We start from the raw sequence: 16,166 nt of genomic DNA on the forward strand, positions 1-16,166 counted from the left end.
AATACCTATCTATCTATATCTTTAACAATTCCCTCCCTTTCATTTTTTTAGATGACTTTTAAAAATTGACATAAAATTCATGTAACAAAATTCACCATTTTAAAGTGTACAATTCAGTGGTTTTCAGTACATGTACAAGGTTGTGCAGCCATCATCACTACTAATTCCAGAACATGTTCAACACCTCAAAAAGAAATACCATATGCATTAAGTGGTTACTTCTTTTTATTTTTTAAGTTCTATTTTTCTGAGGTTCTTAATAGTAAGGCTTGGCTGGGGGCGGTGGCTCATGCCTATAATCCCAGCACTTTGGGAGGCTGAGGCGGGTGGATCACGAGGACGGGAGATCCAGATCATCCTGGCCAACATGGTGAAATCCCGTCTCTACTAAAAATACAAAAATTAGCCATGAGTGGCGGCGGGCCCCTGTAATCCCAGCTACTCTGGAGGCTGAGGCAGGAGAATCACTTGAACCCGGGAAGTGGAGGTTGCAGTGAGCCGAGACCGCGCCATTGCACTCCAGCCTGGGTGACACAGTGAGACTCTGTCTCAAAAATAAATAAATAAATAAATAAATAAATAATAAATTTCAGGAATAATTTTAATTTCAAAGAGCTATTTCTTGTATTTATTTTTCCAAAACAGTTTACTGTTTTATTATTCTGAGCATATTAATAAGATAATTTAAAAACTTTTCTCCTGGTTCTGTTCTTTTCTTTTTCCTTTTTTTTTTTTTTTGTCTCACTCTGTTGCCCAGGCTGGAGTGCAGTGGCTTGATCTTGGCTCACTGCAACCTCCACCTCCCAAGTTCAAGTGATTCTCGTGTCTCAGCCTCCCATGCAGCTGGTATTACAGGTGGGCACCACCATGCCCAGCTAGGTTTTGTATTTTTAGTAGAAACAGGGTTTCACCATGTTGGCTAGGCTGGTCTCAAAGTCCTGGCTTCAAGTGATCCGCCCACCTTGGCCTCCCAAAGTGATAGGATTACAGGCATGAGCCACCATGCCCAGCTTCTCCTGGTTCTTTAAGTTACTTCTCTTTCCTTTAGGGTTAATTTTTCTGTTAGTTTAGTTTTGGTCATTTTAATTCATTCTGCTGGTTTTTCCCACATGCTGGAAGATTCTTGGTTGTCTATTCATACTTAGGGCAGAAGGATAGGGAAACTATCCTTTGTAAAAAGGAAATGCTGGAAGGATAAGCCAGAAATGAATTGAAATAATATTTTTTGGTAGAGACAGGGTCTTCCTATGTTGCCCAGGCTGGTCTCGAACTTCTGGGTTCAAGGGATCCTTCTGCCTCAGCCTCCCACAATGCTAGGATTGCAGGCATAAACCACCATGCCCAGCCTAAAATGGTTATTAATATGGGGTGTAGGGCAGGGCAGAGGATAACTATATTCCTTTAGGATGAGTAGGTGGAGAATCAGGATATGAGGTGGTAGAAATCTGAATTCTGGTAAAAGTAAGACTTATTTTGGAGCATCAACTTCCACACTAATTCTTAGTTTTCCCTGAACATTTTGTTCAGTTTCTTTCTAGAAGAACTATGTGGTGTTTTACTTGGCGGAAAGTGTAGGCTGCCTGAGTAGAGGTAGGAGTAAGAAGGGAGGTAGGGGCATAGTGACCACTGGGAACGGCTTCCCACTTATTCAATTAATCTTCCGTTTTCAGCCCCAATTCTCATTTCTGCTCATCTCTGTCCCTAAGCCTTAAGATCTGTTGGGCTGGTCCAGTTCCTAGTTCAGAGTATGTTCTACACGTTGCTTCTTGGCTTGTTTTCTCCTTCAACCCACTCATATGTACTTTACAACTTCCAAAAATTTCTGGAAATGTGTTTACTGGTAACCCAATCATGTAATTCTCTTTGGTGTTTTGGTACCTCTATGTTTTTATCTTAATGGACTCTCAGAGAGACAGGAATCAAATGGTGCTGTCTGGTCTACCTTCTTGGAACTTAGTACTTTTAAGGAAAGGGAAAGATTTGACTTTCTATAGAAAATTCCAGAGACACAATAGGACCGGTCAGTTCTATTGTCTCTTATTTTTACATAGTATTTATTTACGAAGAAGCAAAGTGACTATGTAGAACAAACACTAAGTACTTCTTTAATATTTAATAGAAGTTTCATTATTATGGGTTCTTAACTTATATGTGTAGCATCTTCTGTGTTCTGTTATTGCATGTTTCTGCGGGAGTGTTTCACTGCTTTCATCAGAATTCCAAAGGGTTTATAACCTAAAAGAGTTTAAGAACCACAGGACTATATAAATGTACTCTCTCAAGCAGTGTTAAAAAATTCCCATTCCATGATGATATGTTTACATCTTAGATCTTAACTGCAGGTGTTTAAATCTCAAAAAAATTAATGTTTAAAAATAATTTTGAAGCTGTTTAAAAATCCTAAGGCAACCAGTAAACAAATGACTATATAATAGGTTGAGAAGCAGTGGAGTTTCCTTTAGGAACACATTCTTTTTTTTTTTTTTTTTTTTTTTTTTTTTGAGAGAGACAAGAGGCTTACTCTGCCGCCCAGAATGGAGTGCAGCGGCATGATCTAGGCTCACTACAACCTCCGCCTCCCGGGTTCAAGCAGTTCTTCTGCCTCAGCTTCCTGAGTAGCTGGGATTACAGGTGTGCACCACCAAGCCCAGCTAATTTCTGTATTTTTAGTAGATATGGGGTTTCACCATGTTGGCTAGGCTGGTCTTGAACTCCTGATCTCAGGTGATCCGCCCACCTCGGCCTCCCAAAGTGCTGGGATTACAGACGTGAGCCACTGTGCCTGGCCAGGAACACATTCACATGCATTATGCAGTAGCTTAACAAAAGAAAAACTTCACTTGGGGCTTTAGCTCTTTTGTACAGTAGCTGAGAGTATGGAGGGGTGGGGATGCTAGATAATTTTCCAACCTGATGACCTGGATAGCTACTTGGAATATCATCATTTAGGTACAGTGTCAAGTTTTGCACCAGAAGACCCAGTCACTAAGTAAGAGGTCCTGGATGCTGTGGGCCAGTCATGGCAGCTCACACCTGTAATCCCAGCACTCTGGGAGGCCAAGGTAGGAGGATGGCTTGAGCACAGGAGTTTGACATCAGCCTGGGCAAAGGATGACCCACTTGTAGGTAGGCCCTGTCTCTACAAAAATCACAAAAATTAGCTGAGCATGCTAGTGCACGCCTATAGTCCCAGCTACTCGGGAGGCTGAGGTGGAAGGATCACTTGAGCCTGGAAGGTGGAGGTTGTAGTGAGCTGAGATCACACCACTGCACTCCAGCCTGGGCAACAGCGCAAGAAGATCACACCACTGCACTCCAGCCTGGGCAACAGTGCAAGAAGATCACACCACTGCACTCCAGCCTGGGCAACAGAGTAAGACTCTATCTTAAAAGCAAAAACGAGAAATAAATTCAAAGAAAATGTACGTAAAGAAACAAAAAGTTTACTGCACTCCAGCCTGGGCAACAGAGCAAGACTCTGTCTTAAAAGCAAAAAACAAAAAACAAATACAAAGAAAATATAGGTAAAGAAACAAACAAAAAATCTACAGTCTAAGTTTTTTTAGGCTAAAAAATAAAAAAGATGATGAGGAATTGATTGATATATTAGCCAGGAGCATCAGTGTTCCTACAAAATGAAATTATCAGATGTTAACTCTAGTTCTTTGAGGCAAGTTTTGCTGAAGCTACTTAAATGTCAACTTTTGGGTTCTACTTTTGAGTCTGACATCTGGGTAAATGTTACTTCATATAATAGTTCAGGTAATTATTTTATACATATTTTCAAAATAAGCAAAAAATTTAAAAACAGTAATACAGTAAGAAGCAGAGCTGTGTAGATAGCAATGTATGATTTTAACTCTTTATAATTAAACATTAAAATTTGTTCAAAACAGGCAAATAAAAATGTGTGCATTTGCAGAATTATGTTGATACGATGGCTGCAGTCAAGTTCAGCCACACAGCATACATTATACCTGTGATAGCTCTGCTTAAAATCTAAGCTATGGTAGCTTTGGCTGAAATACCTGAAGTAAAAGAGAGAAGCTAATGCTCATTAATGGGTTAAACCCATGTGGTTTTGCTTTGTTCAATAAACTGAAAGTAAACTTTTTTCTGATGATATCTTCAGGACATAGGGAGCAACCTTTGAAGATTAATGATCATCATATAATTTTATATGTGTAAACTGTTTAGCTGACTAGGCTAAATGTACCCTGGAAAAGATGTTTCTGAATAAATTTTGTTTATCTATTTTCATTTGCTTTGTTCAAACAAGATATCACTGGAACGAGTTCAGTTAATCAGGGCTATAGTTCATTGTGGTTTTACTATAAAATATTATAAAGCAAAAGAAACACCAACTACCTACCTAAGCGATGAAATCCAAAGGTGAATCTTTTGGTTGGTGATTTTGATGATAGCCACAAAGCAAGCAGGGTGAGTATGATGGCGCTTAGGTCAGTTAACATATGAAGTGCATCTGTCATGATTGCTAGGCTATTTGCAATGTATCCACCTTAGAGTTACAAGTAGGAGGAAAAAAGTAACAAGTTAATTTTTTAAAAAAGCAAGCAATCAAACTAGAAATATGCAATATCCTACAAAACATGAACTTCTAACTAAATCTTTATCCCATTACAATTAAATCAAGGTATTCAGAAATTTTATTCAAAATATTAGATATAGGTTCATTTTTCTGGTGAGAATATCCATTTCTTTTTTTCTTTTTTTTTTTTTTGAGACAGAGTCTCACTCTGTTGCCCAGGCTGGAGTGCAGTGGTGCAATCTCAGCTCACTGCAACCTCTGCCTTCTGGGTTCAAGTGATTCTTCTGCCTCAGCCTCCCGAGTAGCTGGGACTACAGGCATGTGCCACCACGCCCGGCTAATTTTTGTATTTTTAGTAGAGACAGGGTTTCACCATGTTGGCCAGGCTGGTCTCAAACTCCTGACCTCAAGTGATCCACTCGCCTCGGCCTTGCAAGTGTTGGCATTATAGGCGTAAGCCCATGTGTCCAGCCAGAATATTCATTTCTAGTAACACATGCTGCAAGGAGTCAATGACCTTTAGAAAGTTAAGAACCACAAGGCAAATACATAGTGATTTTGTGTCTTGGTACTGAAGCTTTTGCTTAACTTACTAATTCTACTATTAGTGAATTAATAACCATATCTAAATATTACAACAAAGCTGAAGAAAAGAAGGGTGTTCACTTGTTGAGGGGTGTTGGAACATAAAATTAAACTGAGGAAACCTACAAAATGTACATTAGTTCGATATAAAATATGTAAAAATTAACTGATTCACTTAGCAACATCTCTGAAGAGGGGTACAAAAGGTAGTATTTAGGATACAATTTTTGTTATCGATTTTCCAGGCATTTAATATATATATTATACATTGTTTCATTGTGTGTCTGTATTGTCCCATAATGGACAACCAATTTTCCTAGCACTATTCACTGAATAAGCTTTTATGTGTATCAGAATCACCTGGAGGGGTTGTTAAACTACAAACTGCTTAACTCTACTCCCAGAATTTCTGATTCGGTAGGTCTGGGATGGTGATGGGGATGGGACCTGAGAATGTATATTGCTAACATGCTCCCAGGTAACGCTGATGCTTCAAGTCTTGGAACCACACTTCGAGAATCACTGTTATAATGTACAGCAGAACTGCATGATCAGGTAAGTGTGCTGAGCTGTTGATCCTCCTCATTCCTGAGCTGGGTGTGTAGAGACAAGAGCAGGAGACTAGGGGCTGATGATCTTTTAGTCACATCCATTTACCCCAGAGTGCTCTATACAAATAGCATTTTTATGTATTCCCCGGCATGAAAAAGCTGGAAAGCACCAAGAGAAGGTTGGTGTTAAACAACATGAAGTTTTGGAATCTCAGAAAGTCTGAAAGAGTTAATTTTTTTGAGCTTTAGCATACTTATCATTTTATAATGAGGATAATTCCTTAAAGCAACTCTGTCCAATAGAACTTTGAGATGATAGAAATGTTCTGTATCTGAGCTGTCCAATGGTGTAGCCACTAGTCACATGTGGCTTTTCAGCATTTGAAAAATGGCTAGTAAGGTTGGGGCACAGTGGCTTATGCCTGTAATCCCAGCTGTTTGGGAGGCCAAGGTGGGAGGACTGCTTGAGCGTAAGAGTCTGAGGCTGCAGTAAGCTTTATATAATGGCACCAGTTCACTCCAACTTGGGTGACAAGAGTGAGACATTGACTAAAAAAAAAAAGAAAAATGGGGCCAGGTGCAGTGGCTCACGCCTGTAATCCCAACACTTTGGGAGGCTGAGGCAGGCGGATCACCTGAGCTCAGGAGTTTGAGACCAGGCTGGGCAACATGGTGAAACCCCATCTCTACCAAAAAATAAATAAGAAAGAAAAAGAAAAATGGTTAGTGAAACTAAGGAATTTAATTAATTAAACTTTTTTTTTTTTTTTTTTTTTTTTTTTTTAGAGAGTCAGCGTCTTGCTCTGCCACCCAGGAAGGAATGCAGTGATGTGATCATAACTCACTGCAGCCTCAACCTCCTGTGTTCATGTAATCCTCCCATCTCAGCCTCCTGAGTAGCTGGGACTACAGGCATGTACCACCATGCTCAGCTAATCTTTTTATCTTTTTTTTTTTTTTCAGGAGATGAGGTCTTGCTATGTTGCCTAGGCTTAATTATTTACTTTTAATTAACCTAAACTTAAAAAGCTACATGTTGGTGACATCAGCCAAAAAAAAAAGTAAGGACCTCTGAAAATCATCTTCACAAAAAGAATGAAAACATGGACAAAAATAGTCAAAATCAGCTTTTTCAGAACTTTGGAAATTAGCCAAAAGCTTATACACATAGCACTTATTCAAGAAAAATGGCTGAATATCAGCAAGAACAGTTATCTTCATGGTGTTTTAATTTGCGCTGTACCCATTTGTTGTCCTCCAGCTGTATGGTAGCCTTGAAAACCAACAGGCCACAATCACAGTGAAAACCTCAGGTTGGCAGCCACTGGAGGATACAAAATGAGTTTGGAGCTCCTTCAATGCCCCATTCCCAGAGAACTGTCATTATTTGACCTGCTGGTAGTTCCCTAAAGGACGTGCAAGGATGTTTTTATTTGACTGGACACTTGAAGCTTGCCCTGTATGAACAGCCCCCATCTTCCCATGCTTGTCAAAAATCAGAGGCAACTAACACTGCAGCTTCCTGAGGTAGGTAATGATGTGTTCTCTGTGTTCAGAAAATTTCACAATGTCTACCCTGGAATGGATCTCTTTTCCCCCAATTTGCTCTTTCAATCTAGAAATGTGTGGCCAGGCACAGTGGCTCACACCTGTAATCCCAGCATTTTGGGAGGCTGAGGCAGGCAGATCACCTGAGGTCGGGAGTTCGAGACCAGCCTGACCAATATGGAAAAACCCTGTCTCTACTAAAAATACAAAATTAGTTGGGCATGGTGGCACATGCCTGTAATCCCAGCTACTCGGGTGCCGAGGCAGAAGAATTACTTGAACCCAGGAGGCGGAGGTTACGGGGAGGTAGAGGTTGTGGTGAGCTGAGATTGCGCCATTGTACTCCAGCCTGGGCAACAAGAGTGGAACTCTGTCTCAAAAAAAAAAAAAAAATTATAGAAATGTGTATCCTCCAGCTATGGGAAAACTTCCTAAACCATAAACTATAGTGTTGATGATTTCGTAGCCTTTGCTTTCTTTCTCAAACTCCTTCCTGTTATTTGGAGTTTAGATTGATATTCCAATTTTTTTTTTTTTTTTTTTTGAGACAGAGTCTCACTCTGTCACCCAGGTTGGAGTACAGTGGTGCAATCTCAGCTCATTGCAACCTCTGCCTTCTGGGTTCAAGCAATTCTCCTGCCTCAGCCTCCCAAGTAGCTGGGATTGCAGGCATGCGCCACCGCGCCCGGCTAATTTTTATATTTTTAGTAGAGATGGTGTATCATCATGTTGGCCAGGCTGGTCTTGAACCCCTAACCTCAGGTGATCTGCCCGCCTTGGCGTCCCAAAGTGCTAGGATTACAGGCATGAGCCACCATGCCTGGCCTCTGAATTGTTTTTGCCCTTTCTCTCCAATTATACATCTTTTTGCTCAACTCTGTGAGAGAGTACCTTAATTCATCTTTTTTTGAGGTAGGGTCTTGCTCTGTTGTCCAGGCTGCAGTGCAGTGGCACAACTGTGGCTCACTGTGGCCTGGACCTCCTGGTCTTAAGCAATCCTTCCACCTCAGCCTCCTTTGTAGCTGGGACTACAGGCATGTGCCACCACACCTTGCTAATTTTTTTTTTTTAATTTTTATTAGAGACAAGGTGTCACTATGTTGTCCAGGCTGGTCTTGAATTCTTGGACTCAGGCAATCCTCCTGCCTTAGCCTCCTAAGTTTCTGGGACTACAGGAGCATGACACCATGCTTGGCTTTTTTTTTTTTCTTCAATTTTTAGTGAAGATAAGCTCTCACTATACTGCCCAGGCTGATCTTGAATTCCTGGGCTCATGTGATCTTCCCACCTCAGCCTCCCAAAGTGCTGTGATTTCAGGCATGAGCCACTGCACCCAGCCCTTAATTTATCTTCTAACTTTTCTATGGAGTTTAAAAGAAATTTCGGCCGGGCGTGGTGGCTCACACCTGTAATCCCAGCACTTTGGGAGGCCGAGGTGGGTGGATCACGAGGTCAGGAGATGGAGACCATCCTGGTTAACACGGTGAAAGCCCGTCTCTACTAAAAATACAAAAAAATAGCAGGCGTGGTGGTGGGTGCCTGTAGTCCCAGCTACTTGGGAGACTGAGGCAGGAAAATGGCATGAACCTGGGAGGTGGAGCTTGCAGTGAGCCGAGATGGCGCCACTGCACTCCAGCCTGGGCGACAGTGCAAGACTCCATCTCAAAAATAAATAAATAAATAAATAAATAATAAATAAATAATAGAAATTTCAACTATGTTTTTATTGTGCAGAAGCTTTTTTCGTTACCCTGAATTTCTTTTCTTTTTTTTTTTTTCTTTGAGATAGAGTCTCACTCTGTCACCCAGGCTGGAGAGCAATTGCACAAACACTTGGCTCATTGCAGCCTCAACTTCTTGTCCTCAAGTGATCCTCCCACCTTAGCCTCCTAAGTAGCTGGGACCACAGGTAAGCACCACCATGCCCTACTATTTTTCTTTCTTTGTTTCTTTTTTTTGTAGAGACAGGGTCTTGCCACCTTGACCAGGCTGGTCTTGAACTTCTGAGCTGAAGTGTTTGTTCCTCCTGCCTCAGCCTCCCAAAGTGCTAGGACTACAGGCATGAGCTACTGCGCCCACCCTGAATTTCTATTTTAAAGTAGTCTGTTCTTGCTTCATGGATACGTGATTTTTTATCTCTGAGTATACTAATTATACAATTTTACTATTATATCTGACTGGCTTTTAAATAGGTTTAACTAGCTTTCCTTATTTTAGCTGCCTTCTTCACCCACACTTCCAGAGGTACCTGGTACAACCAATCTGGAGCTTACTTAGGATTTTCTAGTGCAGTAGTTCTAAAATATGGTCCCTGGATCAGTAGTGTTAGCATCCCCTGGGATTTTGTGTTTTAACAAGTTCTCTATATGATTCTGATGCACACTAAAGCTTCAGAATCACTGCTGTAGTATAAACTGTGATGGTTCTCAGCCTTCCCCACTGCTGGCTTAGGTGTTTGCTTTCTTGGGTCTACTAAGTCAGTTACTTCTTTATCTGTTTCCTTTCCAGTTTCCAAAATTTTTGTTGCTATCTTTTCCTCTCCAGTTTTCCTCATATGTGTGAATTTATATCTTTTTTAAAAAAATCTCTTTATTGTATAAGAGGCCAGGTATGGTGGCTCACGCCTGTAATCCCAGCACTTTGGGAGGCCGAGGTGGGCAGATCACTTGAGGTCAGGAGTTCAAGACCAGCCTGGCCAACATGTTGAAACTCCGTCTCTACTAAAAATACTAAAAAGTAGCTGGGCGTGATGGTGTGCACCTGTAGTCCCAGCTACTTGGGAGGCTGAGGCAGGAGAATCACTTGAATCCGGGAGGTGGAGGCTGCTACTCAGGAGGCTGAGGCAGGAGAATCACTTGAACCCAGGAGGCGGAGGCTGCAGTGAGCTGAGATGGTGCACTCCAGCCTGGGTGACAGAGCGAGACTCCATTAAAAAAAATCCGTTTATTGTATAAGAGAGGCATCAGGAACAAGCAAAATTAGATGCATGAGTTCAATTTGCCATCTTTACCTAGAAGTTTATATACACTCTCAATTAAGCATTTTCATTTTCAATAAAAATGCAGTTGTAACTCTGTTACCAAATCCAAAGGATGTTTTAGTTCTCATCTAATTAGACCTCTCAACAGTTTCAACCTATTTATTTCCACTTTGAAATACTCTCTTTTTTTAAAAAAAAAAATTTGGAACACCTTTTTCCCTCTGCCTGACTTCTAAAGTTGGAGTTCCTAGAGACTTGGGCTCTCTAGGTAATTTTACCTATTCCTACGGCATTATATACTCATCTCTCTCTACCTTGACCTCTCTTCTAACCACAGACTCATATTCTTGCTTCCAAGAATATACCCTCCAATCCATTCTTTTTTTTTTTTTTTTGAGATGGAGTTTTGCTCTTGTTGCCCAGGCTGGAGTGCAACAGCGTGATCTCGGCTCACCACAACCTCCGCCTCCCAGGTTCAAGTGATTCTTTTGCCTCGGCCTCCCGAGTAGCTGAGATTACAGGCACGTGCCACCATGCCTGGCTAATTTTGTATTTTCAGTAGAGACGGGGTTTCGCCATATTGGTCAGGCTGGTCTCGAACTCCCGATCCATTCTTCACATAACAGCAGAGTAATCTTTCAAAAAGGTAAATCCCATCTTGTTACTCTCCTGCTTAAAACCTTATCTGGTTGGCCAGGCGCGGTGGCTCACGCCTGTAATCCCAGCACTTTGGGAGGCCGAGGCGGACAGATCACGAGGTCAGGAGATTGAGACCATCCTGGCTAACACGGTGAAACCCCGTCTCTACTAAAAATACAAAATATTAGCCAGGCGCGGTGGGGGGCGCCTGTAGTCCCAGCTACTCAGGAGGCTGAGGCAGGAGAATGGCACGAACCCGGGAGGCAGAGCTTGCAGTGAGCCGAGATCGCACCACTGCACTCCAGCCTGGGCGAAAGAGCGAGACTCCATCTCAAAATAAAAACAAAAACAAAAACAAAAACAAAAAAAACCCTTATCTGGCTTTCCATTGCACTTAAAATAAAAACTACACTCATCTAACATGGCCTACCAGGGCCTGCCTGATCTCTTCCTCCTGCCTCTTTCCCTCATGGTTACACATTGAAGCCAAACTGGCCTTCTTTCTAATTCCTTTCGAAGAATTGAAGGCTTTAGGACCTTGGTACATGCTGTTCTCTTCTCTTGGAAAACTCCCTCACTCTGTTTGGGTAACTCCTACTATTCTTTTTTTTTGGCTTAAATGTACCTGGTCCATGCATAAACTATGTCCTACTGGTTACTATGTCTTATAGTACCTTGTTCTTTTTCTTCCTAGTACTTAGGACCATCTAAATTTTAAATTTACTTACGTGTTTAATGATTGTCTCTTCCATTAAATTCTCCAGATAGTAGGGATCATAATAGTTTTGTTCTCCATTGTACATTCAGAACATGTAGCACAGTGCCTGGCACATAGTGTAAGTACTCAAAATACACTTCCAAAGAGAAGAGAAAAGAATGGACCTTTACGAAGGTCTCAGAGCAAGGTAAGTGGTAAAGCCAACCAAGTCTATCTCAGCTCATTTAATTACTTCATTTTTTTCCCCTTCTTTTTGAGACAGAGTCTCACTCTGTCACCTGGGGTGGAGTACAGCAGCCGGATCTCAGCTCACTGCAACCTCCACCCCCTGGGCTCAACCGATCCTGCCACTTCAGCCTCCAGAGGAGCTAGGACCACAGACACGCACTATCAAGTCAGGCTAAGTTTTTGGTTTTTTTTGGTAGAGAGGGGGTTTCAACATGTTGCCAGGCTGGTCTTGAACTCCTGAGCTCAAGCGATCCTCAGGCTCCCAACGTGCTGGGATTATAGGCATGAGCCACTGCACCCAGCCAAATTGCTTCATTTTTTATTACTCCATACTTCCTACATAAGATACTTCCTACACCTGGCCAAATTGCTTCATTTTTAAAAAATATATTTTATTTAATGTAGTCTCACTCTGTTGCCCTGGCTGGAGTGCAGTGGCATGATCTCAGCTCACTGCAACCTCTGCCTCCTGGGTTAAAGCGATTTCTGGCTAATTTTTGTATTTTTAGTAGAGATGGGGTTTCACCATGTTGGCCAGGCTGCTCTCAAACTCCTGACCTCAAGTGATCCACCCGCCTTGGCCTCCCAGAAGTACTAGGATTACAGGTGTGAGCCACCGTGCCTGGCCAAATTGCTTCATTTTTTATTTCTCCATACTTCCTACATAAGATGCTTTATTTCTCTTTCTTTCTTTCTTTCTTTCTTTCTTTCCTTTCTTTCTTTCTTTTCTTTCTTTCTTTCCTTCTTTCCTTCTTTCTTTCTTTCTTTCTTTCTTTCTTTTTTTGAGACAGAGTCCCACTCTGTCACCCAGGCTGGAGTGCAGTGGTGCAATCTTGGCTCACTGCAACCTCCACCTCCCAGGTTCAAGCGATTCTCGTGTCTCAGCCTCCCCAGTAGCTGGGACTACAGGTGCGCCATGACGCCTGGCTAATTTTTTTGTATTTTCAGTAGAGATGGGGTTTCACCATGTTGGCCAGTCTGCTTTCCTCCTAACCTCAAGTGAGCCGCCTGCCTCGAAGATGCTTTATTTATAAGCACTTTGGACACACTTTAATAAATGCTCTATTGTATACAGTTGAACTCTATATAACATTTTGAATAATATTGTTAATGCTTACCCTAAGTACTACTATCATCTCTGTATTGTTTAACAAAATATTTCCACATTTGACAATAAAGTCAGTATTTGAAAGGAAATACTTATTGTGGCTTTCATAAAACAACATTTACCAAATAACAGATTTCAGAAGTGAGAAGTCAAGACAATTATATCTTAATGATTTGTACTTAGGTGAAATAAACTCTGAATTATTAATCATTTTAAGGGGGGATGCTGTGATTGTTATTTTAACTTCAAATATTCAACGTTAACTTCAAAAATCATTAAACCTGAATGACTCAATATTCTAGTTGTGTTAGTTTGGGCAAGTCACCGAATCTCAGTCTGCTGAGACCATGGTGCTTTATCTGGGGCACAGGTTGTCTCCTGTCTTTTAATTTCTTTACAGCTCAAGCATTTATAATTATCTAACAGAATAAAAATGAATTAATTCAACAAGTTTATTGAGTATCTACTTTGTGCCAGTCACTGTTCTAGGTGCTAGGAATTCAGCCTGTATTTCAGTGGAAACAGGTAATATTAAATGAGTAAATAAATAAGATATCTCAGATGCTGAGGACTTTGAAAGTTGGAGAGGGAACAGGGAACAAAAGAGATTTACTTTAGTCAGTCAGAAAAGGTCTCTCAAAGGTGTGGTTTTTTTTAATTTTTATTATTTATTTATTTATTTATTATTTTATTTACTTAATTTTTTTTTGAGACGGATTCTCACTCTGTTGCCTAGGCTGGAGTGCAGTGGCGCAATCTCGGCTCACCACAACTTCCGCCTCCCGGGTTCAAGCGATTCTCCTGCTTTAGCCTCCCAAGTAGCTGGGATTACAGGCGCCCACCACAATGTCCGGCTAATTTTTGTATTTGGTTTTTAGTAGAGACAAGGTTTCACCATGTTGGCCAGGGTGGTCTCAAACTCCTGACCTCAGGTGATCCACCCACCTCGGCCTCCCAAAGTGCTGGGATTAAAGGCGTGAGCCACTGCACCCGGCCGGGGTGTCTTTTTAAATAAGACACGAATGACAAGAAACTGGCCAAGAAAAGATTTGGGAAAGGCAGTCTATGTAAAGCAGTGTTTTTCAAGCTAAGGCCCTGACCTACTGCAGTGGACACACGAAATCCATTTAGTGAGCTGGGACCACAATTGAAGAAACTATTAGGATACATCACATGAAGGAAAACTTTTGTTTCAGTTATACATATATTTATACACATGTGACCTGTGTATATTCTCATACATATGTATGCATGCATGCCTAAATGAGTCACAATGTGAAGTGTATTTCTTACTATAGTGAGGTCAAAAAATGTTTGAAAGCCACTGAGATAGAAGGACCAGCCACTTTGAACGCCTTAGAGGCAAAAAGAGCTTTGTGAGTTGTAAGAGGAAAAAGAAGACCAGCATGGCTGAAGCGAGCCCTGGGGAGGAGTGTTATGAAAGAAGGTAGGAAATGTATATAATTTTTCCCACATAGAACCCTCCAGTCAAGCATCTTAAATCTGGACTGCCACCTGTTTTTGTCATGGTTCATCATTTAAGAGATGACATGTAAGAATCATCTCCCTGCTTTTATGTCATTTTGTAAACTGTCACTGAGAAGTTAGTAGTTATACTGACGTGATTGAAAATAACCTCTAAACTAAGAATGTATCTTATATTGAGAACGGATTGTTCGTATAATTAAAAAATGAACAAGAAAACCAGGCTCATAGAACTTTGGCGGAGTCCTCTGGTTCATTTCAGGCCCTTCTTACAAGGCAAAAATTTCATGTTAGTTGGTAATTAATTTTGCAAATCTCTTGGCTATAAATAGAAAAGGAAATCGTATAAAAGAAACCACTTAGGTCAAATGTAGAGGAAAAAAATGCTGGGACTGTAGATGTGGCTCTTCCATTAACTCCCTAAGTGGCCCTCACGACTTATTCCACTGGTTTGTGCCCTGGAAATCCTTACATGTAAAAAAAAAGGAGGTGGAGCAGGTGTTCAGTAAGGTCCCTTCATACTGTAAAATTCTATGATCTTAAAGTTATTTACGATCATTTACTATTTTAAACGTTGCGAAAATTAACCTGGTATTTTACCAGACCTTTGTAAAAAGAGGAAGTTACATGACACACAATGAAGATAACGTCCTTAACTTTACGGTAGATGACAGTGGTTGAACAACTAGAAGAGAAAGTCAAAGTTATCTCGGGGAGTTTATATTGTACTTAGATTGAGCTGCACTTTGGAACCGTGTGGCCTTTTCACATGAGATCAGTGTCTTGATAAATACAAACTTCCTGAAAAGATGGGTTAAACCTCAAAGCCTGTGTAACTACAGCTTGACAAAGACTCTCGAGGAAAGGTAAACGGAAAGTGAGTTGGCAACACAACTCACCTACAAGTTCTCCAATCATGAAAAGCAAGTACAGAACGGCAGCAATGGTCAACCTGGTTTTCACCTTTCTCTGCTTCAGTATCTCTCTCTGTTTGCTGCAGTTGTCACAGGAGTCCACCTTCAAACTCAGCTGACTGTTGGTCAAAGGTAAGTCTTGGTCCAGTAAGGAATCATCGTCGGCCTGGAGGGTCGGGTGCGCCCCGTTAACAGGCCTTTCCGGGGCTTCGGAACCGTCATCGGCCACCACAACTCGAAGTTTGTTGAACCGAGAAAGCCCCTCGTCCCCCGCCTCATCCGAGAAGTCAAAGGCGCTGGTGTCATTTAAAAACAGCGGCGCATCATCCTTCCTTAGCATAGATTTGAGGCGCTTCCACGCGCCAGAGCCGGCCATGGCAGAGGCTGAGCGGCCGCGGTGCGGAACGGCTTGGGGGAGGCGGACGGCCGGCGGCGCCTACTTCACCGGAGCGCCAGTTCTCGAGGGCAGTGCCGCGCGTCCCTCCCCATCCTGTGGAAAACGAAACACGTTATAAATTAAAGGCGCCCAACCCTGTCCTCAAGTTCCGAAGCCGCTAGCGGCGGGTCGCAGGGCCAACCCCGAGGCTCCGCCGGGGCTCCGCGAGGGGGCGGCACATCTATTTAATACCTGGGGCGCTGCCGCGGGGCCGCAGCTCATCTCCCCGCCCCCGGCCGGCTCAGCGAGGCCGGCTCGCGCTGCTCCACCCGCGGCCGCAGGAGAGCGGGGTCGTGCTCGCGTCCGCCGCGCCCGCCGCTGGAGGCCGGCTCCCCAGGTCTGACAGGTTCGGGGCCGGACGCCCGCAGCCGCCGCCTCTCCCCGCCCTGCGCTAGGCCACGCGCGTGCGCCGGGCGAGGCGCGCG

The 16,166-nt window shown here is 42.4% G+C and overlaps 1 protein-coding gene across 3 annotated transcripts in view; it reads right to left on the reverse strand.

Moving 5' to 3' along the window:
* SLC30A4 (solute carrier family 30 member 4) overlaps positions 1-16,128 on the reverse strand; it is a 43,126-nt gene extending 26,998 nt beyond the window's left edge. For 2 of the 3 annotated variants that reach the window (XM_003831466.5, XM_024925624.4), the window contains exons 1-3: positions 15,934-16,128; positions 15,291-15,795; positions 4,373-4,519 (exon numbers count right to left, since the gene is read on the reverse strand). In XM_003831466.5, coding sequence (XP_003831514.2) covers positions 4,373-4,519; positions 15,291-15,681 — 538 coding nt within the window. In that variant the 5' untranslated portion in view covers positions 15,682-15,795; positions 15,934-16,128. The remainder of the gene's footprint in view (positions 1-4,372; positions 4,520-15,290; positions 15,796-15,933) is intronic. The other variant, XM_034938710.3, reaches the window with a different exon arrangement.
* Positions 16,129-16,166: the final 38 nt, after the last annotated feature.

This window comes from Pan paniscus, chromosome 16 (genome assembly GCF_029289425.2).
Source record: "Pan paniscus chromosome 16, NHGRI_mPanPan1-v2.0_pri, whole genome shotgun sequence".
NCBI classification, from domain to species: Eukaryota; Metazoa; Chordata; class Mammalia; order Primates; family Hominidae; genus Pan; species Pan paniscus.